The sequence below is a fragment of the Erinaceus europaeus genome, chromosome 20, assembly GCF_950295315.1.
Source record: "Erinaceus europaeus chromosome 20, mEriEur2.1, whole genome shotgun sequence".
In the NCBI taxonomy this organism is placed as follows: Eukaryota; Metazoa; Chordata; class Mammalia; order Eulipotyphla; family Erinaceidae; genus Erinaceus; species Erinaceus europaeus.
Genome location: NC_080181.1, coordinates 28,435,437 through 28,460,639, shown reverse-complemented (window position 1 = coordinate 28,460,639; position 25,203 = coordinate 28,435,437). Strand labels below are relative to the sequence as shown.

Sequence of the window (25,203 nt, the reverse complement as noted above, 5' to 3'; positions counted from 1 at the left end):
AAAGGAATCACGTTAAGTGAGATACATCAGAAACAAAAGGATGAATATAGGATGATCTCACTCATAGACAGAAGTTGAAAAACAAGATCAGAAGGGAAAACACTAAGCAGAACTTGGACTGGAGTTGGTGTACTGCACCAAAGTAAAAGACTCTGTCTGGGGTGGAGGGAAGGTTCAGGTCCTGAAGCAGGGTGGCAGAGAAGGACCTAGTGAGGGCTGTGTTATGTGGAAATGTTAAGCATGTGCAAACTATTATATTGTACTGTAAACTGTGAATCCCCCAATAAAGAAAATTTTAAAAAATAGATAAATTAATTGGCGACCTTGCCAATTAATTTATCCTCATTTGGGCCTCCGTAACAAAGCTTTTCTGTATGTCACATCCAGGATCACCCAGACCTTTTGACAGGGGACCTCACGCTCAATGACATCATGACGCGAGTCAATGCTGGCAGGAAGGGCTCTCTAGCAGGTAAATGATGTCCTCGGGGGAGGACTCACTGTGTGTCAAAATTACATGTTGCAAAAAATAAAAAGGCCACATCTTCCTGATAACCTTCATTTGGAAGGCAGCTATGCTCACCATTGTACCACCACGCCTCTTCCTTTGCGTTGCCTCTTAAGGTGAATAGGTAAAATGAGGATTTATAATCAATAGCAGATCACTGACACTTCTTTTATTTTTTTTAATATTTATTTTCCCTTTTGTTGCCCTGGAGTTTTTCGTTGTTGTAGTTATTGATGCTGTCATTGTTAGATAGGACAGAGAGAAATGGAGAGAGGAGGGGAAGATGGGGAGAAAAAGATAGAAGCAGACCTGCTTCACCACTTGTGAAGCGACTCCCCTGCAGGTGGGGAGCCGGGGTTCGAACCGGGATCCTTATGCCAGTCCTTGTGCTTTGCGCCACCTGCGCTTAACCCGCTGCGCTACCGCCCGACTCCCCCCCTTTTTTTAATATTTATTTATTTTCCCCTTTGTTGCCCTTGTTGTTTTTTATTGTTGTTGTAATTGATATTGTCATTGTTAGGGCAGAGAGAAATGGAGAGAGGAGGGGAAGACAGAGAGGGGGAGAGAAAGATAGACACCGGCAGACCTGTTTCACTGCCTGTGAAGCGACTCCCTTGCAGGTGGGGAGCCAGGGGCTCGAACTGGGATCCTTCCACCAGTCCTTGCTGCGCTACCGCCTGACTCTCTTCCCATTTTTCTATCTCCCCTATCCTGTCTCAATTTCTCTCTGTCTCTGTCCAATAATAAATAAAAGACTTTATTAAAAATTGGGCCAGATGGTGGCACACCTTGTTTAATGAGCTTGTTATGATGTGTAAGAACATGGGTTTAAGCTTCATGAGCAGTGGGAGCAGGTCTGCAGGTTGCAACAATGACATCAATAACAACAACAATAATAACTACCACAACGATAAAACAACAAGGGCAACAAAAGGGAAGAAAAAGCAAAAAAAAAAATTAAAAAATATTTAAAGTTAAATAAAATCTTATTACTGAGACTTACTTTCTTTTTTTTAAATATTTATTCCCTTTTGTTGCTCTTGTTGTTTTATTGTTGCTTTTATTGATGTCGTTGTTGTTGGATAGGACAGAGAAATGGAGAGAGGAGGGGAAGACAGAGAGGGGAGAGAAAGATAGACACCTGCAGACCTGCTTCACCGCCTGTGAAGCGACTCCCCTTGCAGGTGGGGAGCCGGGGGCTCGAACTGGGATCCTTACGCCCGTCCCTGCGCTTTGTGCCACCTGTGCTCAACCCACTGCGCTATCGCTCGACTCCCGAGACTTTCTTTTACTAGTGGGCCTTACTTGTTGACGTAGGAGGTGTACATCTGTGACACGTGCTGCTCTTTTCTTCCCAGCCCTGTATGACCTGGCTGTCCTTAAAAAGAAAGTAAAGGAGAAAGAGGAAAAGAAGAAGAAGAAAATCAAAGTGATCAAATCGGAGGTGGAGGAGCTGGCAGAGCCGCTCAGCGGCACTGAGGGCCTCCCACCCCTCTCACAAGCCCCATCTCCGCTGGCGATACCAGCCATCAAGGAGGAGTAAGTGGGTGGCCGGGACTGCTGCTCAGGGTGGACGGTTATGCTAGGGAGGGCTGCTGGCATGTGCTCTGGTCTGTGCTGAACCTTTTAAGTCCTAATGTCCAGAACCCAGTGGTGCTGCTGTGGCAAGTATCACAGTCCTTTATAGAAATTGTTGATGATTGCTAGCAGGCTTGGCAGGCCTAGACCATTCCAGAGATGCTTCCTTAATCTTTTTGGTAGTTCTTACATTTATATATCTATATATCTTTATTTATTTATTGGATAGGGACAGTTAGAAATTGATAGGGAAGGGGGAGATAGAGAGGGAGAGAGACAGAGAGACACCTGCAGCACTGCTTCACCACTTGTGAAGCTTTCTCCCTGCAGGTGGGGACCAGGGGCTCGAACCTGGGGCCTTGTGCACTGTAATGTGTGCATTTAACCAGGTGCACCCCTGCCTGGCTCTTACATTTTTCTCCCTTCTCAGGCCCCTTGAAGACCTCAAGCCTTGCCTTGGAATCAATGAAATATCTTGCAGCTTCTTCTCTCTTCTCCTAGAGATCTTGCTGTTGGAGGGGCAGGCTAGCCTCCCTATGGTAAGAGTTTGGGAAAAGTCAGATGTGTATTGATGTTGCTAGTTGCAGAAATCCTGCTTCATGGTCTGCAGTGTACAGAGTAGAATTGGAGTGACTCCCAAGGCTCTGCGTGCTACTCCCCTTACCTTTATGACTGGGGCACAGTGAGCAGAGTCACCCCAGCTTGCCCTTGCACATCTGGGGCAATTGCTGGCACAGAGTGGAAATCTGAAGTTGCCCTTTCCCCCCCCCCCCCCAGCTGGAAGAGCGAGTTCTGGACTGGCAGTCCTCTCCAGCCAGCTCCCTCAATAGCTGGTTCTCCGCGGCCCCCAACTGGGCGGAGCTGGTGTTGCCAGCCCTCCAGTATCTTGCTGGAGAAAGTCGCGGTAAGATGCTTCTTTCTGGGCAGGTTTCCTGGGTTAATTCCTTATGATTTTGCACGATATCATGCCTCTGGGGCCTGTGCCGTCGTGACACCTGCGACGTTCAAACTCAGATGCCGATTCCTCTGACCTGTGTAACTTAACTGTGCAATGCATTTCTTACAGCCGTACCTTCCAGTTTCTCTCCTTTTGTTGGATTCAGAGAGAAAACCCAGCAGTGGAAATTGCTTGGTAAGTGCTTCAGGGCCCTCACCAGTGGGAGTAGGTTTTCCGTCTCTCATTTCCTGAGCTTCTCTTACCTACAGTCAGTTGGGTCCAGTTGAATGTAGTTTAGGGCCATGTGAAACCTCATTTCTGCTCAGTAGAGGGATCCTTCAAGTGCACTTTGCTGCTCTCCAGGCTCCAGTTCGCTTCCCACATCGGATTTTGACTTCCCTGAAGTTGAGGTGGGTGGATTGTGCTGTGCTGGATGCACCGACACCAGGGGTGGGGAGTGGATACTTTACTGTAGGATCAACATTTTTGTTTACCCTGCCTGTGGTTTTAGATTATTATTACTTGCCTTCAGGGTTATTGCTGGGGTTTGGTGCTGCTATTTCCCCCCATTTTATTGGTTAGTACAGAGAAATTGAGAGGGGAGAGTGAGATGGAGAGGGAGAGAGAGAAAAAAAGAAAAACACCTGCAGGCCTGCTTCACAACTTGTGAAAAGTCCCCTCTGCAGTTGGAGAGCTGGGGGCTCGAACCTGAATCCTTGTGCTTAACCCCGTGTGCCACTGCTGGCCTCTTAAGATTAATTTGTCGGGTGTGTGTGTGTGTGTGTATTTTAAAGATTTTATTTATTAATGAGAAAGATAGGAAGAGAGAGAACTAGACATCACTTTGGCACATGTGCTGCTGGGGATAGAACTCAGGACCTCATGCTTGAGAGTCTAACACCTTACCCACTGCGCCACCTCCCGGACCACCTCCTAGATTCATTTGTAGTGATGTGATTTTTCTTCTCTGAAAATGGGCTTTGCCATTTGAGAAAGAAACCAAGGCACTGCTCAGTCCTGCCACATGGTGGTGCTGGGGGTTGTATTTGGGCCCTCGGTCATGCAAGTCCTGTGCTCTATCCTGGCCTTATCATGTGTGGTCTCCATTTCTCATCCTCTTCCTTCTCTTCCCACACTCCCTCCCTTTCTTTCATCTTTTTTTTTTAAACCAGAACCTGGCTTAACTCTGGCTTGTGGTAGTGCTAGAGATTGAACCTGGCTGGCATGTAGGAGCCTTAAATATGAGGGTCTTTTTGCATAACCATTCTGTTCCCCACCCCATATTCTTGACAAGGGGACGGGGATCTGCCTTGAATGGAAGTAGCACGTTTTTTCTTCTTGTAGGGGTGGAAATCACAGTGGCGGCGCAGTAATAGGCTTGTGGATTTTACTGTGGGCAGTCTGCAGGAATTTGGTCTGACAACTTTTCTGTGAAATGGGAGGTTGAGTGGGTGAGAGGGTCTGTTCTCTGAGGCGACTCTTCATCCATGAGTTGGAACACGCAAAAGTTCTCAGTGAGTCTTTCTGGATGGGAGTGGTACAAGGTTTAAGGAGCAGAGGGCAGTGTTGGTGAGAAGTATCACTAGGTGACAGGCACAGGCTGAGCTGGATAGAGAGCGAACAGATAGAAGGGAGTAGGGAACAGTAGTACTGGTGGACTAGTTGGTCTACGCAGTCAGAGTCACATTTTGGTGGTTAAGCACGGAGAGAGTCTAGGTGATTGTGCTCAGTAAGCAGAATGTATAGCTTGATGGAAAGGTCTCTGCACTATAGTCACATGGGACCATTGGAAAAATATGAGCCTGGGCCTTATTCACAGCAGTTATATATATATATATGTAACTTATTACTAAATAGAGACGGAAATTGAGAGTGGAGGGGTAGGAGAGAGAGAGAGAGAGAGAGAGAGAGAGAGACCCCTGTAGCCCTGCTTCACCATTCGTGAAGCTTCTCCCTACAGGTGGGAACCAGGCGCTTGAACCTGGGCACTAACCTGGTGCGCCACCGCCTAGCCCTGTCCACAGCAGTTTTGATTGTTTGGGTAAGGCCTGAACCTTGGCATTATATATACATTTTAATTCAGCATCATTCTTAAAAAGAAAAACAGCTATTGGGGGCCAGGTAGTGGCACACCCAGGAGAGTGCACATTATAATGTGTAAGGTCCTGGGTTCAAGTCCCCGTGGCTCCCCCCTGCAGGGGAGGAAGCTTCACGAGTGGCAAAATATGCTGCAGGTGTCTCTCTCCCTATCTTTCCCTTCCCTATCAATTTCTGCTGCCTCTCCCTAGTAAGTAATATATGCCTATTTTAAATGTTATTTAAAATATTAATGAGAGAGTGTTACTCTGGCACTTGTGATGTTGGAGATTGAACTTGCGACATCATGCTTCTGTCTACCTCTCAGGTCATGCTTGGTGTTTTATTATTTATTTAGTTAGTTAGTTAGTTTACCAGAGCACTGCTCAGCTCTCGCTTATGGTGGTTTGGGGGGTTGAACCTGGGACTTTGGAGCTTCAGGCATGCGAGTCTTTTTGCAAAACCATTATGCTGTCTCCCCTGCCCCAGTGGTTGGTATTTTTTAAAGTTTCCAGGTGATTGTCGTGGGTAGTTAGGCTTGAGAAGCTCTGGGTCGGGGCCAGGTGGTGGCACATCCGGTTGGGCGCACATGTTACAATGAGCAAGGACCGGGATTTGAGCCCCAGTCCCCACCTGCAGGGGGAAAGCTTTACAGGTGGTGAAGCAGTGCTGCAGGTGTCTCTATTTCTCCCCATTTTCCCCTTCCCTCTCAATTTCTGGCTGTCTCTATCCAATAAAGAAAGAATAAAAAAAGAAATGAGTGAGAGGGAATGATTTAGTTAGGTGACATCCAGGAGTGCTGGATCAGGCAGGCAGTTAACAGAAGAAGGGCAGGATAGGTTGACAGCATAGACTGTACAAAGGACCATTGCTGCAGGTCCTGGTTGATTCTCTCTCTGGCATACAGAGAGCAAGTCAGGGTAAGGAGAAATGGGAATCTCTGCTGATTTTTTTTTTTTTCCTTTTTTCCTGTTTTTACGATTTTGTTCTTACAGGCCAGTCTCAAGATAATGAAAAGGAGCTAGCTGCACTCTTCCACCTGTGGCTAGAAACCAAAGACCACATCTTCTGTAAGGTACGGCTATTCAGGAATATGAGATTCTAATTGAGTTTTCAGAGCCCTCACATCAGCTGAAATTCTTCAGTCCATTTACCTGTGAATGTTTTCCTTTCTTTCAGCAAGAAAACGAAGATAGCTCAGATGCCACAACACCTGTCCCTCGCGTGTGAGTATTATACTCTGAAGGGGGTAGGGGTGTATGTGTGTGTTTAACTTTCAGCTTTTAACATTTATTCATATGTTCCAGTTAGATTAAAACTACATGGTTTGCAATGTACAGATATTTCACCTCCTTGCTAAAGTTTAATCCTAAATAGCTCCCCCCCCCCCCCATTTTCATGGTATGATTCTTTAGTCAAATTCCTGAAGACAAGCACAGAGGACCACCAACCTGAAGGCAACAAAGCCATCACCTCACATGGTTGGGGCTTAGACTTCAGTTTCTATCTAGGTCTTTCCACAGAAACAGAAAATCCACCCTACATCATCTAGCAAATTTAAAGTCTCTTGTTTCTCTAAGATCAACTTTTTACTTTTTTTTTTTTATTTGGTTATTCAGAAACACTTCCAAGAGTTACTTGGTAGGAGCCGAAAAGTAGATTTTGTGAGGCACACTTCCTCATGTTGCAAAGGGTATGGTTCCGGGTGCTGGTGAAGGACTGATGAATATAAACTTCTCTGTGTTTCAGAAGAACTGACTATGTGGTGCGGCCAAGCACAGGGGAGGAGAAACGGGTTTTTCAGGAACAGGTAAGAAAAGCCAGAACCCAGTGCAGAGCTTTGCATCTATGAGACCACACACACATTGTGAAGCTCTGAGTCGGACTCCTGGAGTACAGCTTGTTGGGAGGGAACTACACCTGTAACCACATTCTGTTGGTCGGGATTCTCTGTCAGAGGTAGAAATGGTGCAAAGAACTGCTTTAATTTCCTTCCTTCCTTCCTTCCTTTCTTTTTCCATTTCTTCCTTTCTTTCCTTGACTGGGGGGGGGATTAATGGATTTATAGTCCATTATAATACAGTAGTTTGTACATGTGTAACATTTCTTAGTTTCCCACATAACACTGTAAGCCCCACTTAGGCCCTCCTCCGCCATCATGTTCTAGGACCTGAACACTCACTCCCCTCATCCGCACCCCGGAGTCTTTTACTTTGGTGCAGTACACCAAATCCAGTTCAAGTTCTGCTTTGTGTTTTGCCTTCAGTTCTTATTTTTCAACTTCTGTCTGTGAATGGGATCATCCCATACTCATCCTTCTCTTTCTGGGCTTTGATCTTTTCTCCCAGGCAGCAAAATAATGTTTATATTTGCCTCTTTGTCCCTTTGTTATCGATGAGAGCTTGGAGGACCATTCTTTTCTGACTGTGGATGGGTCATTATTTCTCATGGAATGACCTGTTTGCTGCTTGTTTTACTGTCTTGGAGTGGGTCTGTCTTGTTGGGGAGCTCTAGAGAGAACACCATCACTGACGTGAAAACCTTTCTCATTTCTCTCGGTAGGAACGCTACAGATACAGCCAACCCCACAAGGCCTTCACCTTCCGCATGCACGGCTTTGAGTCTGTAGTGGGACCCGTGAAGGGGGTATTTGATAAGGAGACCTCACTCAACAAGGCCCGAGAGCACTCCCTGCTACGCTCAGACCGGCCTGCGTATGTCACCATCCTCTCTCTTGGTATGTGCCATCTACTTAATGTCAGGGGCCCCTTTTCCCTCTCGCCATTTCTCTTCACACCGCTCCTCTCTCTAACACGTACAGGGAAAGCTTTGAGAGTCAGGTCTAGCTTTATGAACTTTCAGAGCTTGGGAAAGGAAGAAGGGATCCTACCCCCAGAGATTTGTGCCAGCATTTTCCAGAAATCTAGGCTCACATTTGTTGTTTATTCTGGAGTTATTCACAGGCCTTCTGGTAAGCTTAAGAGTAGGAACTGGCTTCCTTCAAACTAAAATGCCTTTAAAAATGAGCTCTTTTTCTTTTACCAACACTGCTCAGCTCTGGCATAATGGTGGTGTGGGGGATTGAACCCGGGGCTTCAGAGCTCCAGGCATGGAAGCTTTTTGCTGAGCCATTATGCTGTCTCACCCACCCCCACCTCAAAGTGAGGTTCCCCCCGCCTTTTATCTTCAATGCCACGAAACGTTTCGGCAGTCCAGTAAAATCTGTGGACCCACTTCTCAGAATTGTTTCTTTCAATGCATGAAATAAAAGTGCATAGAGTTACCCCCCAAAAGCCAGTCATTGGAATCATGGTGATAATATATGAAAATAACTTTATGGTGCAGACATAGGTCTGTTTTTATTGAGATGTTAAATGACAGAATCTAGCAGCTAGTCTTAAAACTCCTGGAATTTGCTAATAATAACAAGTAGAAATGATACCGAGTCATTGTGGCATCAGTAATATGTATGAAAAACGCTAGTGTCTGTTACATCATACACAACACTGCCAAGTACATGGTTTGCAGCATTTGCTCACAACTGAAGCTAAATTTCAGTTACGGATGTAGCCACCACTAATCCCCCAGTTCATAGATACACTGAAATCTAAGGTTTCATGAGCAGTTAGACCCAAGGACAAGTCTTCCGAGTGCGTATGAGTGGCAGAAGACTGGTCTGAGTGAAGTAGCAAAATAAATTGCCAAGGAGCACGCGCGCAAACACACACACACACACACACACACACACACACACACGGGAAGTGGGAGTGGGGAGGTCACACTCCTCACGAGAAACCCTGCCTGACTCTTGGCCTTGGTCTTCCTTTCATCAGTTCGAGACGCTGCGGCTCGCCTGCCTAATGGTGAAGGCACTCGGGCAGAGATCTGTGAATTGCTCAAGGACTCTCAGTTCCTTGCACCGGATGTCACCAGCACTCAGGTACGCTGGACAAGGGATTATTTTTGGTGCGCTCCAGAATATAGTTAAGAAAACTTAAAAAAAAAAACCCAAAATCTTTAGGGTGTGTGTGTGTATGTAGAGACCAGAGCGCTGTTCAGCTGTGTTATAGGTGGTTTTGACCTGGGGTCTTGGTTGTGCAAACTAGTATAAAAAAACTTTTTTAAATCTGTTTGTCTGAGTTTGACCTGACCCAGTCCCTTTGCTCTGGTCCTCAGGTAAACACGGTCGTCAGTGGTGCCCTGGACCGGTTACATTATGAAAAAGATCCCTGTGTGAAATATGACATTGGACGGAAGCTGTGGATCTACTTGCATCGAGACCGGAGCGAGGAGGAATTTGGTGTGTGGGGCATCTTGTGTGGCATGTATCTGACTCAACTAGGGGTGCTTCTGACTCTCTGCGCCAAGGCCAGTGTGCCTTCCCCTGATACTCGGGTCACACAGGGTCCTAGAGACAGGACTGAGCCCATCCTCTTTTGACTGTGGCTGAATCTTCCCACTCTTGTTCACAGAGCGGATACATCAAGCACAAGCAGCCGCAGCTAAAGCTAGAAAAGCCCTTCAGCAGAAACCCAAGCCCCCGTCCAAGGTGGTAAGTGGCTCTGGAGGGTCCCTGCCTTTGTGATTTTGGGGGTGGGTGGCAACGGAGCTATCACACCCTTGGAGCGTCAGGAGCCACAGGGGCCGTGGCCCCATCTTCGTTGGCCATCACTGACACACCATTTGTCATCTTCCTGCAGAAGTCCAATAGCAAGGAGAGCTCGCTGAAGGTTCTCAGCGGCCCTTCTGAGCCGAGCCAGCTGAGCCTCAGTGACTCCAGCATGCCTCCCACCCCAGTCACACCGGTGACCCCCACCACGCCAGCCTTGCCCACCACGCCTATCTCCCCTCCGCCTATCTCCATGAGCAAAAGTGGCCCGACCACTGTCTCAGAACCAGCCAAATCTAGCTCAAGGTAAGCGGCAGTCCCACTCCCTCAGCTTCCTCCTACCACCGTTTCTGATATGCATGTCCTTAATCGTTTGCCATATCCCCCTTCACGCCCCCTGGCTTCTCTCATAGTGTCCTTCTGGTGTCTTCGCCAACAATGCCACAGCTCGGAACAATGCTTTCTCCAGCTCCCAGCCAGACTCCACCAAGTTCTCAGGCGGCTGCCCGCGTCGTGAGCCACTCTGGCTCCACGGGCCTCCCCCAGGTGCGGGTGGTGGCCCAGCCTAGTCTTCCCACTGTCACTCAGCAGTCAGCAGGCCCCACGCAGACACTGCCACAGATGTCCACAGGACCACAGGCCCGAGTTCCTGCCACTGCTACACAGACCAAAGTCCTCCCCCAGGTAAACTGGGACAGCAGGTGCTAGTTGGGGGAAGGTGTTCTAACGCGTCACACCAAGGCAATCTTCAGTGACTGCTGCCCAGGGCTTGTTTCATGTTCTGGGTCAGCATCCTACAGGTTTCCTTTAAATGTTATTCCTCTCCCCCCAAACACACCACGTCCCCCCCCCCCCATAGAATCAGACTCCTGGTAGAGATAGAGCTGTATGTAAACCCAGAGGAGTGACTCTCAGGCTCCTTGCTCTTCTCAGCTCCTTCCTCTACCCTCCGCTGTGCCACTGATTGGCTGTGTGGTTTTAGAAAAGTCTTCTGCCTCAGACAATAAGGGCATCAAGTTGGTCTTCAGTGTGTAGGGATGAGAAGAGAGGAGATGCCAAATGTGATAGCATTCTGAAAGTCCCCATGCTGTCCATAAATTGACCTTTACAGGTTCTATTTTATTTATTTACTTATTTATTTATTTCATTTTTGCCTCCAGGGTTATCACTGGGGCTCGCTGCCTCAGGGCCTGCACTACAAATGTGTGGCTCTTGTTGGCCATTGGATAGGACAGAGAGAAATTGAGAGGGGAGGGAGAGGGAGAGAGAAAGACACCTGCAGACCTGCTTCACTGCTTGTGAAGCAGTCCCCCTTAGATGGGGAGCTGGAGAGTCAAACCCGGTCTTTGTGCTTAGTACTATGTGTGCTTAACCGGGCATGCCACCACTCAGCTACCTACAGGGTCCATTTTAAAGAGCAGTGGTGAACTGCCAGCATTGTCAAAGCATTTTCTGAGGGCCCCTCCTGGGTAATGAAGTACTGGAGCTGTCTGGTGTATGTGTGTGTGTGTGTGTGTGTGTGTGTGTGTGTGTGTGTCAGTCAGTGTTTAATTAAGCTCTTGGTCTCTACGCTAACTAGACAGTGATGGCCACTGTCCCGGTGAAAGCTCAGACCCCGGCGGCCCCTGTGCAGCGACCTGGACCTGGGCAGACGGGGCTCACGGTGACAAGTCTCCCTGGCACAGCCAGCCCTGCAAGTAAGCCAGCCACCAGTTCCCCTGGGAGCTCTGCCCCAAGTGCTTCCACAGCTGCTGTCATACAGAATGTCGCAGGACAGAATATCATCAAGCAGGTAAGTCGGGATCTCTCCTGTGGGCCTGTCTCCTTGGTGCAAAAGCAGAAGGTCAGTCAGAGAGCTTAGTGCCTTGTGGGCTTTGACCCTTGGCTCATAGGTGTTTCTTTTTTTCTTTTTTAATTTTTTTATTATTTATTTATTCCCTTTTGTTGCCCTTGCTATTTTATTGTTGTAGTCACCATTGATGTCATTGTTATTGGATAGGACAGAGAGAAATGGAGAGAAGAGGGGAAGACAGAGAGGGGGAGAGAAAGACACCTGCAGACCTGCTTCACCGCTTGTGATGCGACTCCCCTGCAGGTGGGGAGCCGGGGGCTTGAACTGGGATCCTTACACTGGTCCTTGCGCTTTGTGCCACCTGCGCTTAACCTGCTGCGCTACAGCCCGACTCCCAGGTGTTTCTTTTTTATTTTTGTCATCACCAAGGCTTCACGGCTGTGTGCCACTGCTTTCAGATTGAAAGAGAAGGGAGAGGCAGCACAGTACTGAAGGTCTCCTAGCCCTAGCCCTCCCGTGTGGCTGCGGGGGGGGGGGGGGGGGGACTCACACCTGGGCTGTGGGTTGTGGGTGAGCGGGACAGCCTGATAGTTATGCAAACACACGTTCATACCTGAGGCTCTGAAATCTGTTTCAATCCCTTGCTCCACCATAAACCAGAGCTGAGCAATGCTCTGGTGAAAATAAAAGAGAAAAAAAGAAAGAAATGCTTGTCACATTGGTGAAGTAAGTCAACTAACATTTAAAAAACAAAACAAAACACCTGTGGCACAGCAGGTGCCCTCCTGGGAGCCTCAGCTGGCCAGCCCTCAGTTATTTCATATGTGACCCCCACCAGAGGCAGTGTAATCTCTATTGATGCTGAAGACATATATTTCCATTTAAGTCAGTATTTAGTAGTTGAGTTTCTGGTTTGGAGTAGACTTTCCGTGATTGTATTTAGTTAAACTCCCCACTAGAATTTCATATGAACACTAGTGAAAGTAGATCATATTTGTACTTTTTTTTTTTTTGTCCAATCAAAAATAAATAAGCCTGTTAGGAGCAGTGGATTCATCATATTGGCATAGAGTCCTAGTGATAACCCTGGTGGCAGGGGGAAAAAAAGTGGGTAAGAATAGGGAGTCGGATGGTAGAGCAGCGGGTTAAGTGCATGTGGCACAAAGCGCTAAAGGACCGGCGTTAAGGGTCCTGGTTCGAGCCCCTGGCTCCCCACCTGCAGGGGGTCACTTCACAAGTGGTGAAGCAGGTCTGCATCACCCCTCTGTCTTCCCCTCCTCTCTCCATTTTCTCTCTGTCCTATCCAACAACAACAACATTAATAACAATGAAAATAGTGACTACATCAATAAAACAAGGGCAACAAAAAGGAATACATAAATCAGTATTTAAAAAGTGAGTAAGAATAGATGGGGTAAGGTGGGAAAGTGATGCTTTTTGAAACTTGGTGATAGGTACCTGGGTGGGATATATTATTCTCTACTTTTGCACATGTTCACACTTCAAAATAAATCAAAATTTTTTATGAACCACACATAGCCATGACATGGAGTTTTACTTAGTTGGCCTGTGTAACCAACTTGGCCCTGTGAGCTCCTTTGTCAGAGCTGTTTCTTCCCATCCAGGTGGCAATCACAGGGCAGCTTGGTATGAAGCCCCAGACGGGCAACAGCATTCCCCTCACTGCCACCAACTTCCGCATCCAGGGTAAGGATGTATTGCGTCTGCCACCCTCTTCAATCACCACAGATGCTAAAGGCCAGACGGTTCTGCGAATCACTCCGGACATGATGGCCACACTAGCCAAGTCCCAGGTTACCACCGTCAAACTGACCCAGGACCTCTTTGGAACAGGAAGCAGCACCGCGGGCAAAGGCATTTCTGCTACCCTGCACGTCACTTCCAATCCTGTCCGTGCAGCTGATAGCCCTGCCAAGGCCAGCTCAGCCAGTGCCCCTTCATCCACTCCGACAGGTACCACCGTGGTCAAAGTGACTCCTGACCTCAAGCCAACTGAAGCCTCGAGTTCGGCTTTTCGCTTGATGCCTGCCCTTGGCGTGAGTGTGGCAGACCAGAAAGGGAAAAACACGGTGGTCTCCTCAGATTCGAAGCCAGCTGCCACAATCCGCATCGTGCAGGGCCTGGGCGTGATGCCACCCAAAGCAGGCCAGGCCATCACCGTCGCCACCCACGCCAAGCAGGCGTCCTCGGTAGCCAGTGGGTCTGGGACTGTCCACACATCAGCAGTCTCCTTGCCCAGCATGAATGCTGCCGTGTCCAAGACTGTGGCCATATCTTCCGGGGCAACGAGCACGCCCATCAGCATGGGGACAGGAGCCCCCACGGTGCGGCAGGTCCCTGTCGTCAGCACCGCGGTTGTTTCCTCATCCCAGGCCGTGAGTACCACCAGGGGGCAGGAATCTCTCTTTTCCTTAGGAAACTTCTTTTTATAATGGACACTAGAAACCCTGTCTGTATCTTTGACCCAGAGAGGCTTATTCACTAACAGACACTTTTGTTTCTTTTTTGAAACAAATTTTTAAAAGTGTAGTATATGCCCACATTCTTATAAAATGCTGAAACGAGACACAAGTCCATGAAGTAAGAAAAATTAAATTTCACTCATCACCTTCCTTTAGGAAGGATAATGGTTGTTGATATTTTGGCTTTTATCTACTTCTTAGGCCTTTTTCTGAGCAATTTTACAGAATTAAAAAAAATCCTATGGAAACTTGAATCCAAACATTGTTTTCTGTTTGTTTTCTGTTTGTTTGATTTAGAAATATGTCCAGGGGATCATTCTGGATCCCACATAGAAATTGCCTGTCTTCTTTTTAACACTACTGGATTGCCCAGAGCAGAGATGTGTCTTGACCATTCTTCTGTGGAAGGACACCCTTTGACTGGCAGCCACCATAGTGCAGTGAATGTCTGTTTGCCTATGTGAACACAAATGAGTATTTCTGCAGCAGAACTTCCCAGAAACAGGCATATTTGACTCTCCAGTAGTGCTGCCAAAAAGGTCGTAGCAGTCTATACTGTCTTCAACAAGGCTTGTGTTTCTCCCAGCTGGACATCACATCTTTTAAACCTGACATAATTCCTTTATTGCTGAATAGGGAGTTCCTTTTTCTCTTTTGTTTCCTGTCTTGAGATTGAGGGTTCATTCATGTGGAAATTGACATGTACTGTCTGTCCAGTGTTGAATAAATCTTTTGTCAGTTTTTTTTTTTTTTTTTGGTCTGGGATATTTAGCGTTTTCTTTTAATTTTTTTTTATTGTCTTTATTTATTTATTGGATAGAGACAGCCAGAAATAGAAAGGGAAGAGGATGATACATAGGGAGAGAGACAGACACCAGCAGTCCTGCTTCACCACTCGCAAAGCCTTTCCCCTGCAGGTAGGGAGGGACTGGGGGCTCAAACTCGGTTCTTACGCATTGTAACATGGGCGCTTAACCAAGTGTGCCACCACCAGGCCCCTATTTAGCATTTGTTTGTTTGTTTCTTTATTATTATTATTATTATTGTTGTTATTTTAATCTTTATCTGTTGGATAGAGACGGTCAGAAATTGAGAGGAAAGGGGAGATAGAGAGGGAGAAAGACAGACCCCTGCAGCCCTGCTTCACCACTTGTGAAGCTTTCCCCTTGCAGGTGGGAACCGGGGGCTCAAACCTGGGTCCCTGAGCACTGTAACATGTGCCCTCAACCAGGTGCGCCACCACCTGGCCCCTGTTTAGCATTTTCTATTGCTTAGTTCTCTGGTTGTTATTATATGTGGAGAGAATATTTTCCTTTCAGTCTGTCATCTTTATTCTTATGTATGGAACCTTATGCTTTGCAACTATTTTATCTGATTAGCGTTATCAGCAGTTTGAATGGTTCCTATGTTTTGTGTCTTCCCATCCAAGTACTAACCAGGCCCAACTCCGCTTAGCTTCCGAGATCAGCCGAGATTGGGTGTGTTCAGGGTGGTATGGCCATAGGCAGTTTTGTGTCTTTGTGCCTCTTAATCCAGTGTTTATGACAATACTAATTTCTGTTTTTGTGTTTAAAAAGTTTTTAATCTTTATGTATTTATTGGATAGAGACAGAAACTGTGAGGGGAGGAAGAGATAGAGAGGAAGAGCGACAGACGCCTGCAGCGCCACTCGCAAAGCTTTCCCCCCTGCAGGTGGGGACCGAGGGCTCAAAGCTGAGTTCTTGTGCATTGTAACACGGGCGCCCAGCCAGGTGCACCACCGGCAGACCCTGTGTGCTGATATGCTCTAGCCTGTAAATAAGGAGCACTGCTGTCTAGCTTGCATGACATGTGGACTGTATAAAACATGGGTTCTTTGTTTGTTTTAGATGCAGAAAGAAACCGAGATGGAAGGGGGAGACAGACCAGGAGAGAGGCAGAGAGACACCTACAGACCTGCTTCACCACTTGTGAGGCTTCCCCCCCACAGGTGGGGACCAGGGGCTTGAACCCGGGTCCTTGCACATTGTAATATGTGTGCCACCACCTGACCCCCCCTTTTTTTTTTAACCTAAGTAAGCTATATAGTAAAACCTTAATGGTTTGGATAAAAGCCCTCGTGGTGGGGGCTGGGTGGTGGCATACCTTGGAGAGTACACATATCACGGTGCACAAGGACCTGGGTTTAATTCCATAGTCCCCCAACTATAGGGGAGAAGCTTCACAGCAATGAAATAATGCTGCAGGTGTCTTTCTCTGTTTCCCTTTCCATTTCTCTCTTGTCTCCATCCAAAATAAATAAATAAATAAATACGTTTCAAAAGCCCTAGTGGCAGAGGAAGGAGGATATCAGAAAAAAAAAGAAGCCTGCTAACCCTGTGACATAGAAGTCGAGTTCATGTTCATGGAGGCCTTCATCACAGAAGGTGAAACAAGGGAGCAAGCAAACAGCGCTTACTCAATCCGTCTTTGCTTTTCTTGACTCCTCCTAAAAGAGAGATAACATTCAGTAGCCTCTGCTGTTATAATAAGTACACATAAGTATTGCTGGAGAGCACACAGGAAGTCTTAAACTGTGCTTTCCTTCTGTGTCAAATCAGCAAGCTAGTCTAGTTCCTACAGGGACAATTCCACTTAGTATACTGGTGCTCTGAAATATTTTAAGCAACTAAGTTATTCCTTAAAGGGAGTGGGGCGGGGACTAGAGAGACAGCATAATGGTGACAGAGGATTTTCATCCCAGAGCTCCTGAGTCCCCAGCACCACCAAAAGTCAGGCAGAGTTGTCTGGTGTCTCTCATTTTGTATCCTGTCTGTCTCCCATTAAACATACATTCACGCACACCCCATCCGTATCCATAACAGAGAGAGAGAGAGCCAGGGCAGAGCACCACTCTAGTATGTGATGCCGGGAATCAAACTCGGGACCTCATGCTTGTAAGTCCAACACTTGAGCCACTCTACCACTTCCTGAGTTATACAACTAAGCAATCCCCCACCACCACTTTTTTCCTACTAGGATTATTGCTAGGGCTCAGTGTCTACACAATAAATTGACCACTCATGGTGGCCTTCACCCTCTCTTTTTTGATAAACGAGTGGGGGTGGGGATATAGCTGCAGCACTGCTCATGACAGTTCCTCCTGCAGAGGGACTGGGGGATTGAACCCAGGTCCTTGCCCATGGCAGTGGGTACACCACTGTCTACCCCCAACTAAAGACATTCTTAAGAAGAAAGTAACACCGTAAGTAAATCCAGCAGAGGGGCTGATTGGTAGCGCAGTGGCCTGAAGTGCAAGGACCGGCTTAAGGATCCTGGTTTGAGCCCCCAGGTCCCTACCTGCAGGGGAGTCACTTCACAAGCGGTAAAGCAGGTCTACAGGTGTCTGTCTTTCTCTCTGTCTTCCCCTCCTCTCGATTGCTGTCTGTCCTATCCGACAACAATGACAGCAATAACAATAATAATAATAACAAGGGCAACAAAAGGAAAAAAAATAAATCCAACAGGATATACAATTACGAGGTATTCTGTTACCTGTGGAGATGCTTTCTGTTGGGCTATAAATTGTAAGTTACAGAGTTGAGTGTGGGGACCCGAGACACAGTTTGTGATTGAATATCTGGCTACTTTAGAACTAGCTTTGCCACAAGAAATGGCCATGCCTTTTTAAGGATCGTGTCAGCTACCTCCCTGTATCATTTCTTTAAAGACTTTTAATTAAGAAATTTAATTTAATGAGAAAGGTGGTTAAAATGTATTAGTTATATTCTTTTTTTTTTTTTCCAAAGTTATTGCCACCATGGTTATTACTGGGGCTCAGTGCCAGCCTAAGAATCCACCACTGTTCCAGGTGGCCTTCCCCCCCCCCTTTTTTTTATTTAATAGGACAGAGAAATAAAAAAGGGAGGGGGAAGGGAGAAGGAGAGAAAAAGCGAGACACCTACAGACCTGCTCTGTCACTCTTGTAGCTTCCCTGCAGGTGGGGAGTGGGGAATCAGAACACGTGCTCAGCTAGGTGCGCCTGTGCCTGGCCCCATGCTGTCTACATGTCAGTGAGAGCATTTCAGTAAGTGTATCTACTTATCGACTGAGGCACTCTGCTTCTCTCTCTCCAGAAAGGGAGGACTAGAGCATCACTGGCATGTAAGGTCACAGGGAATGCACTTAGCACATCATGCATCCAAATCGGCCATTCTGCCCGCTTCACAACATCCCAGGCCTCAACTACAGAGAAGTCTCATTACTGGGGGCCGGGTGGTAGTGCACCGGGTTGAGTGCACAATAGTACAAAGTGCAAGGACCCAGCACAAGGATCCCAGTTAGAGCCCTCAGCTCCCCATCTGCAGGGGAGAAGCTTCACAAGTGGCAAGACAGGTCTGCTATTTTTCTCTCTCCCTCTCTACCTCCCCCTCTCTCAATTTCTCTCTGTCCTATCCAACAACAACAATAGCAGCAACAACAATAGCAGCAACAACAATAATAGCAACAACAATGATAATGGAAAAAATATGGCCGCCAGGAGCAGTGGGTTCATAGTGCAGGCACCGAGCCCCAGCGACAACCCTCAAGTCAAAAAAACAAAAACAAACCAGTAGCTCAGGGGTTGAGCTTTGGACTTGCCACCATGAGAGCATTTAAGTTGGTCCCTGATTCAGGCTGCTCTGGCTTCTGTCCCCTCACCCGAAACTCTGCGTCATGTAGTAAATAAAATAAATATTAAAACAAAACAGTCTCCGATCACATGATACAGTGACTTAATCTTGCCATCCTTAAAGGCCAACATGTAGGTCTTTTCAGTTTCTGTGTTTTTCCTCTCCTGTCTTGCCAACTCTGGTTGGACTTTTCACTTGACTGAGCTTATTCCTTGTGGCCCCTGTCAAACCTCTCTTATCTCTGGGTGAAAGGGAAAAGCACCCAGGAATGTGACCTGCTCCTAACCCGACGTGCCACGCTGTGTGCCCTGCCGCGGAGCCCGCGTTCCCATAAGCACAGTCATGCAGGCTGTGTTAACTCCTAAACATCTCTTGTCCTCTTCCTGCTGTTGAGCTGGGGTAAGCGCCCGTCCTCCAGGGATTTCAGACCTATCACATGGACACACTTGCCCTCACACTGGATGTGCCTTGTAGCTTGCCTGCAGCTCGAGGTGGTTGCCGCTGCTTCAGGAAGCAGGAAAGATGCTAGCGGTCAGGTGACGCCCAGCTGTACCGTCTGAGCATGTCACCCCAGCTCATGAGCGGCTTTATGGCTTCCTGGGCCCACACCCCCAGGAACATCAGAACCCTGCAGACATAGGAAATGAAAGCCTCCAAGTACTCGCTCTATTCTTCTAGGCCTTATAGATTCTCCTAGCCCATAAATCTGGCTGTTTTTTGTTGTTTTTTTTTCCTCCAGGGAAAGATGCCCACACGGATCACGGTTCCACTGTCTGTGATTAGCCAGCCTATGAAGGGCAAAAGTGTGGTTACAACCCCCATCATCAAAGGCAACCTTGGAGCCAAGTAAGTGTTGTGGTGAGGGCTGGGCCTCGGAGCCGGCTTCCAGTCTCAGATGGGGAACGCAGCTGGTTTCCTGGGGAGCTCTCCTCTGACGTCTCTCCTTAGGGTCATCACCAGTATTGATTGAGTAGCTAGTAGGTTTCATATGCTGGAGAGACGGCCATGATTAAGAGAGACAGAAATCCTTGTTGTCTTCAAGCTTACAGTATCAAGTGGGGAGAGAGAAATAATAAAATGCTGTATGGGGTGGCGGGTACCCACTGTGGAGAAAAACCAAGGAAGCGGGGTGGGCATAGCAGTTTCCAGGGGGGCATTAGGGAAAGCTGGACCGCCATGACTGATGGTTCAGAGGATGAGGGCTAATAATGGCCCCGACTTAACGCAGGCATCTGGAGCATGAAGAAACCGCCATCCAGTCCGGTGGGCTCAAGGTAGCCTTTGGGGGGAGGGCTTGACAGCTCCTTGGGGCCTGTCCGTCCTGCTGAGTAAAGCTTGGAGGGTCTCTTTTTTCGAAAGTGGTGGGTGCCTTAGAGCTTGCTCTTTGCTCCTATCCTGGGCAGCATAGAAGCTGAAAGAAAGACGGTCTTAGCAGCAGGTTTCTATTTCAGTCCAGAAGGTGGGTGTTTTTACTGTCTCCCTTCAGTATGTGGGCTACTTCTGGTCCCCGGATGATGCCCCGTCCTCACTGCTGCCTTCCCTCCACAGCCTCAGTGGGCTAGGCCGCAACATCATCCTCACCACCATGCCGGCGGGCACCAAGCTCATTGCCGGCAACAAGCCCGTCAGCTTCCTCACTGCCCAGCAGTTGCAGCAGCTGCAGCAGCAAGGCCAGGCCACACAGGTGAGGCCCAGGGTGAACGAGTGCGGACTCCCCCCCCTCCTTCCCTGGAGGGCTGTTCTTAGTGATGAACTCACTTGCAACCACTGACCACACGCTTTCTCTTTGTAAGCAGGTGCGCATCCAGACGGTCCCTGCATCCCACCTTCAACAGGGGACGGCCTCCGGTTCTTCCAAAGCCGTCTCCACTGTGGTTGTGAGCACGGCTCCATCCCCTAAACAGGCTTCTGAGCAGCAGTGACTCTGAAAACGAAGGGTGGCTTCCGTCTAAGCCCAGGCCTGGAGGCCCTTCTGGCTGAGCAGAGGGGAGCAAGGTCACCTCCTCCCTCTGAGCTTGTCTGTTGAGGGGCGGCCGCAGTGGGAAGGTAGCAGCAGCGGTGCTGTACCAAGGACGGTTCGCTCCATGTCCCAGGGCCTGTCCTGTACCGACCCAGGAGATGCTTCTCAACTAGAACTGTGGGAGGCCACAGTGGTGCGCACAAGCCAAAGTTCTCTGCGAGCAAGATGTGAGGGAAGGCCGCCCGCTGCAGGGTGTGCAGGCAGACGAGCCTTGTTCTGTGTGTGGCTCGTATTTTCACTCCTGGTCTTCCCGGTGGCTGATGGTATGGCTAGGAGTTTTGTGTCCAGAAATTTTTACGTAACTTATTTTTTTAAGAACCGATTGTACATCTTTATGAAATTTAGCAACCCTGGACTCTAGCCTCCCCCTCCCCCAACTCATGACTTATGCATTTGATGGAATGAGAGAACAGCAAGAGACTTCACTAAAACAGTGGCCGGCCTGGAGACTGTGAGAACGGAGAAACCGGAAGATGGGAAACAAGCAGGAGGTGAGGTGGCGGGCGGCCTGGCCAGGATGCTGAGCGGCGTTGCCTTTAAAAGATGCTTATCAGGATCTTGATTGTGGTCCGTTATCTTCACTCCTCAACTTTGTCCTCCTTATCAAGTCTGTCCAAGTGCAAGCTCAGGGCCAAGCAAACATGAAAATAAAACCTGCCTTTGCCCCACACTTTGTGATTCAGAGGTTTTCCATTCTGCTTGGCTCCAGAGCAAGGGTTGGCAAACTGGCCCTTGGGTTAGCTGCCCGTTTTTGTAAATAAAGTCGGACATGTCTGTGCATTGATGTTTTCTCCATGGCTGCTTTCACGCAGAAGGCAGGATTGCAGAGTTACCATAGAGACCACGTGGCCTTCGAGCCTACAGTATTCCATGTGGCCACTTTAAGGGAAAATGTGCTGACTTTTAAGGAGTAGGTGTGCCAGTAGGCAGTACCAACCCCAGAAGAAGCCCATCTGGACTTCCAGGTCCTCTGAACCCCTCCATCTAATTCCTCCATCCAGCTCTGGGCTGAGCTCAGCACAGCATGTAAGATGCATTAAGTGAATTAAGCACTGGTTGTTAAGATTTGCCTCTCTTCTGTTGGGGCAGGTCTGCTTGGGTGGTAATCCTTTCCTGCCATAACAGGGCTTCCTTTTCTCTCCTGAAAGAATCTAAATTATTAAAAATCTATTTTTAATCCATAGAAGCTCAGTCATGATCTGTTACGAATCTGGGTGAAGATAGGGAGTCAGAGGGTAAGGAGTTGAAATAGTGTGGTCTGGAGGGGCAGCTGGGTGATGAGGGCAAATTCCGGAGGGGCAGAGAGGGCTAGGGGGGGCTAAAAGGTTACACAGTGGTCTCTCAGGTCTCTTACAGCAGCTCTGTGACATTGTCACGCCCAGGTGAACTGTGGGAAGTGCAAGTCAGAGCTGCAGTTATGGCAGTCCAGGCCTCCAGCGCTTGGTCAAGGGGCCCCAGGGGAAGCTGGCTGGCGTGTGTCATGGTGAGTCGTAGAGAAGCCCCAGAGTTAGGAGGCGGAAGTCTGCATCAGGAAGAGCAGAGGTGAAGTAACTCACTGTTCTGGGGGCGGTCACGCCGAGGGGGGGTAGTAGGCTGCATAGAGAGCGGGCACTGACACAGGGTGGAGAGTGGGGTCTGCAGCGAAGAGACTCAGCCGTTAAGCCAGGAAAGCAAGACCACTTCCTGCCTGTTATCACCGTCCCCCGTCAAAAGTCCGTGTGAGAGTTAATAAATGAGAAAAAAGGCAGCCTTTGGAGGGATCCTGTCTCAGGATCTGCTGGTTAAAAGTAACCCCCCTTCTGAATTTACGTAACAAATGACTTCCTAAGAGTAGCTGCGGTGCTCAGCCCTCACCCCTTACTTCTGTTTGCCAAAGTCAGCTGACCACTCGTCTCCCTGGTGCCCACAGGCACCTGCATTGTGGAGAGCAGGGCTGTGGCAAAGGGGCAGGTGCTGGATGCCCTCAAGGCCCTGGCCCCTGGTGAACAGTGCGCGCTGCTCCCCTGGCCGCCCCGGTGGGGCTGCCGAGCTGTCTCCCCAGCTCTGCCACTCAATGTGATTCCTTGGACATAGACTTGAGGGGTCTGGGAGAGATGGGGTAGTTATGGCAGTGTCTTGGGGGTGGGGGGACATTTCTAGGGGACCTTGGGGCAGCCCTTGACCTTCTGCACCTCTGTTTGCCAACATTGTGGGCCCTATGTCCCAGGCTGGGTTTGGTGAATGGCGGGCAGTGTGATGGGCTCGTCTAAGAATGCTTGTGCTGGCGTTGACCACTTCTGTGAAGGTGTCCCCAGACCAGTGAAAGGGGCATCAAATAAAGTGTAATGTTTTATATCTGATCTTCACACCTCAGCTCCTCACTTTGGAGAAAACACTACCTTTCCTTAAAATATTCTGCCCTCCCCCCAGTCTAAAATTAGATCCTTACTATGAAAGTCAGACCGGGAATCGATTTTTTTTCCTTCCCACATGCAACCCCTAAGGAAAGCTCATGTCTTTCATGAATGGCTAGTAATGCGCCCCCACCCCCCTTGCTGAATGAATTGTTAGGGTTCCTACTCAGCAGGCAAATCAAACTGGACCTTGAAAGCTTTCCATTCCCTTCCCTCTCCCCCCTCCCGTCCCCGTCCCCCTCCTCTCTTGCTCTTCTCCCTTCCCTACCCCCCCTCTCCTCCACCCTCCTTTTTTATTTCTATGAGAGACACAGAAAGACCAGAGCACTACTCAGCTCTGGCCTATGGTGGTGCTGGGGACTGATCTTTGGGACCTCAGGACCCCAGACATCAAAGTCTTTTTGCAGAACCACTAATGCCGTCTCTCCAGCCCCTGAAAGGAGTTCTTATAACAGGTGTTTCCAAGTGGTTCATTTAAGATGTATTTGTTTACTTATTTTTACGAGAGACCAGAACCCCACTCAGCTCTGGTGCTGGCAGTGCTAAGGCTCAAACCTGAACCTCTAGAGCCTCAGGCACACACACCCCCAGGCCCATTCTTTTTTCTTTTTTTAAATTTATTTTTCCCTTTTGTTGCCCCCCCCTTTTTTTTTTTTATTGTTGTAGCTATTGTTGACAGAGAGAAATGGAGAGAGGAGGGGAAGACAGAGGGGGAGAGAAAGAGAGACACCTGTAGACTTGCTTCACTGCTTGTGATGCGACTCCCCTGCAGGTGGAGAGCAGGTGGCTCGAACCAGGATCCTTACACCGGTCCTTGCACTTTGCGCCAGGTGCGCTTAACCCGCTGTGCTACCGCCCGACTCCCCTCAAGGCCCATTCTTAACCCACTAAGCTGGGGCTCAGTCTCTGAAATGCTAGCTGACTCCAGGTTGCCTTTCACTCAAGTACAGTGCTGCTTCCCAAAGCACATGGCGGTGCTTTGCAGACATGGTCTCTACTGTTACTGGACGAGGAAGCAGAAGGTAGTTTCCAGAAATGAGCTCTATTTGGATCATAATCAAGACTGGTTTTAGCTGTGTGTCCTTAAACCAATCAGGTTCTGCAAAGGACTTAACGTACATTACAGCTAATACTGAAAGTCAAATGTGCTTCCGTCTGAAATGGAAAATGGAAGGATGGCACTCCTTGGTTTAAATGACCTTTTAATTGTGTTCCAGCCAACCTTGAGTACTTTAATGAGTTGAAGGCTCTGGTTATTTCATACTTTGACTACTGCTGCCCTTGCCTTTCTTTTTCCTCCTTTTTTTTTTTTTTTTTGCCACCTGGATTACTGCTGGGGCTCAGTGCCTGCAGTATGAATCCATTGCTCCCAGCAGCCATCCCCCCCTTGTTTTTTTCTATTTTTATTTGACAAGACAGCGAGAAACTGAGAAGGGAGGGGGAGAGAAAGATAGATACCTGCAGACCCGCTTCACGGTTCATGAAGCGTTCCCCCTGTAGGTGGGGAGCAGGGGCTCAAACCCAGGTCCTTATACTTAGTACTGTGTGTGCTTACCCTGGTGCACACCTCTGGGCCCCCCCCCCCAATGCCTTTCTTGCTGGAATGGTTTTTTCCTCTTTTTTAAAATATATACTTTATTTATTATTGGATAGAGAGAAATTGAGAGGGGAGGGGAAGATAGAGAGGGAGAGAGACAGACACCTGCAGCCCTGTTTTACCACCTGTGAAGCTTTCCCCCTGCAGGTGGGGACCAGGGACTTGAACCTGGGTATTTGTGCACTGTAATGTGAGCACTTAGCCAGGCGCACCACCACCCTGCTCCTGGAATGTTTTTCTCCTTGAGGGCAGCTCCCATTTCTCCTCCCTCCATCTCAGGGTACTTAGGCAGGGGACCTTGTGCAGCGCCAGTCCGCCCACTGCATGTAACTGCTTGTTGCATCATTCTCCCACCAGGTGGGATTCTAGCTGGACACACACTGTGTTAATTCTTACAGCCATTTTAGTGTTAGTGCAAAGTAAATGCTCGATCATCGAAGTTTAAAACAAGGAAAGAGACTTCTCACTAGTTTAACCTGCGTATCCTTTGTGAGTTTTTAATGACTTTTTTTTTTTGCCTCCAGGGTTATCGCTGGGACTCAGTGCCTCCTGCACTATGAACCCACTGCTCCTGGAGGA

The 25,203-nt window shown here is 48.3% G+C and overlaps 1 protein-coding gene across 4 annotated transcripts in view; it reads left to right on the top strand.

The window, feature by feature from the left end:
• Positions 1-21,304, top strand: part of NFRKB (nuclear factor related to kappaB binding protein) — a 40,147-nt gene extending 18,843 nt beyond the window's left edge. For 2 of the 4 annotated variants that reach the window (XM_060180182.1, XM_060180180.1), the window contains exons 8-26: positions 388-472; positions 1,867-2,047; positions 2,517-2,625; positions 2,864-2,990; positions 3,153-3,218; positions 6,095-6,174; positions 6,279-6,325; positions 6,852-6,909; positions 7,662-7,836; positions 8,933-9,039; positions 9,276-9,399; positions 9,572-9,651; positions 9,800-10,014; positions 10,122-10,392; positions 11,288-11,500; positions 13,126-13,896; positions 19,354-19,460; positions 20,163-20,298; positions 20,411-21,304. In XM_060180182.1, coding sequence (XP_060036165.1) covers positions 388-472; positions 1,867-2,047; positions 2,517-2,625; positions 2,864-2,990; positions 3,153-3,218; positions 6,095-6,174; positions 6,279-6,325; positions 6,852-6,909; positions 7,662-7,836; positions 8,933-9,039; positions 9,276-9,399; positions 9,572-9,651; positions 9,800-10,014; positions 10,122-10,392; positions 11,288-11,500; positions 13,126-13,896; positions 19,354-19,460; positions 20,163-20,298; positions 20,411-20,536 — 3,078 coding nt within the window. In that variant the 3' untranslated portion in view covers positions 20,537-21,304. Of the gene's footprint in view, positions 1-387; positions 473-1,866; positions 2,048-2,516; positions 2,626-2,863; positions 2,991-3,152; positions 3,219-6,094; positions 6,175-6,278; positions 6,326-6,848; positions 6,910-7,661; positions 7,837-8,932; positions 9,040-9,275; positions 9,400-9,571; positions 9,652-9,799; positions 10,015-10,121; positions 10,393-11,287; positions 11,501-13,125; positions 13,897-19,353; positions 19,461-20,162; positions 20,299-20,410 lie in introns of all 4 variants that reach the window. The other 2 variants (XM_060180181.1, XM_007539542.3) reach the window with 1 other exon arrangement.
• Positions 21,305-25,203: the final 3,899 nt, after the last annotated feature.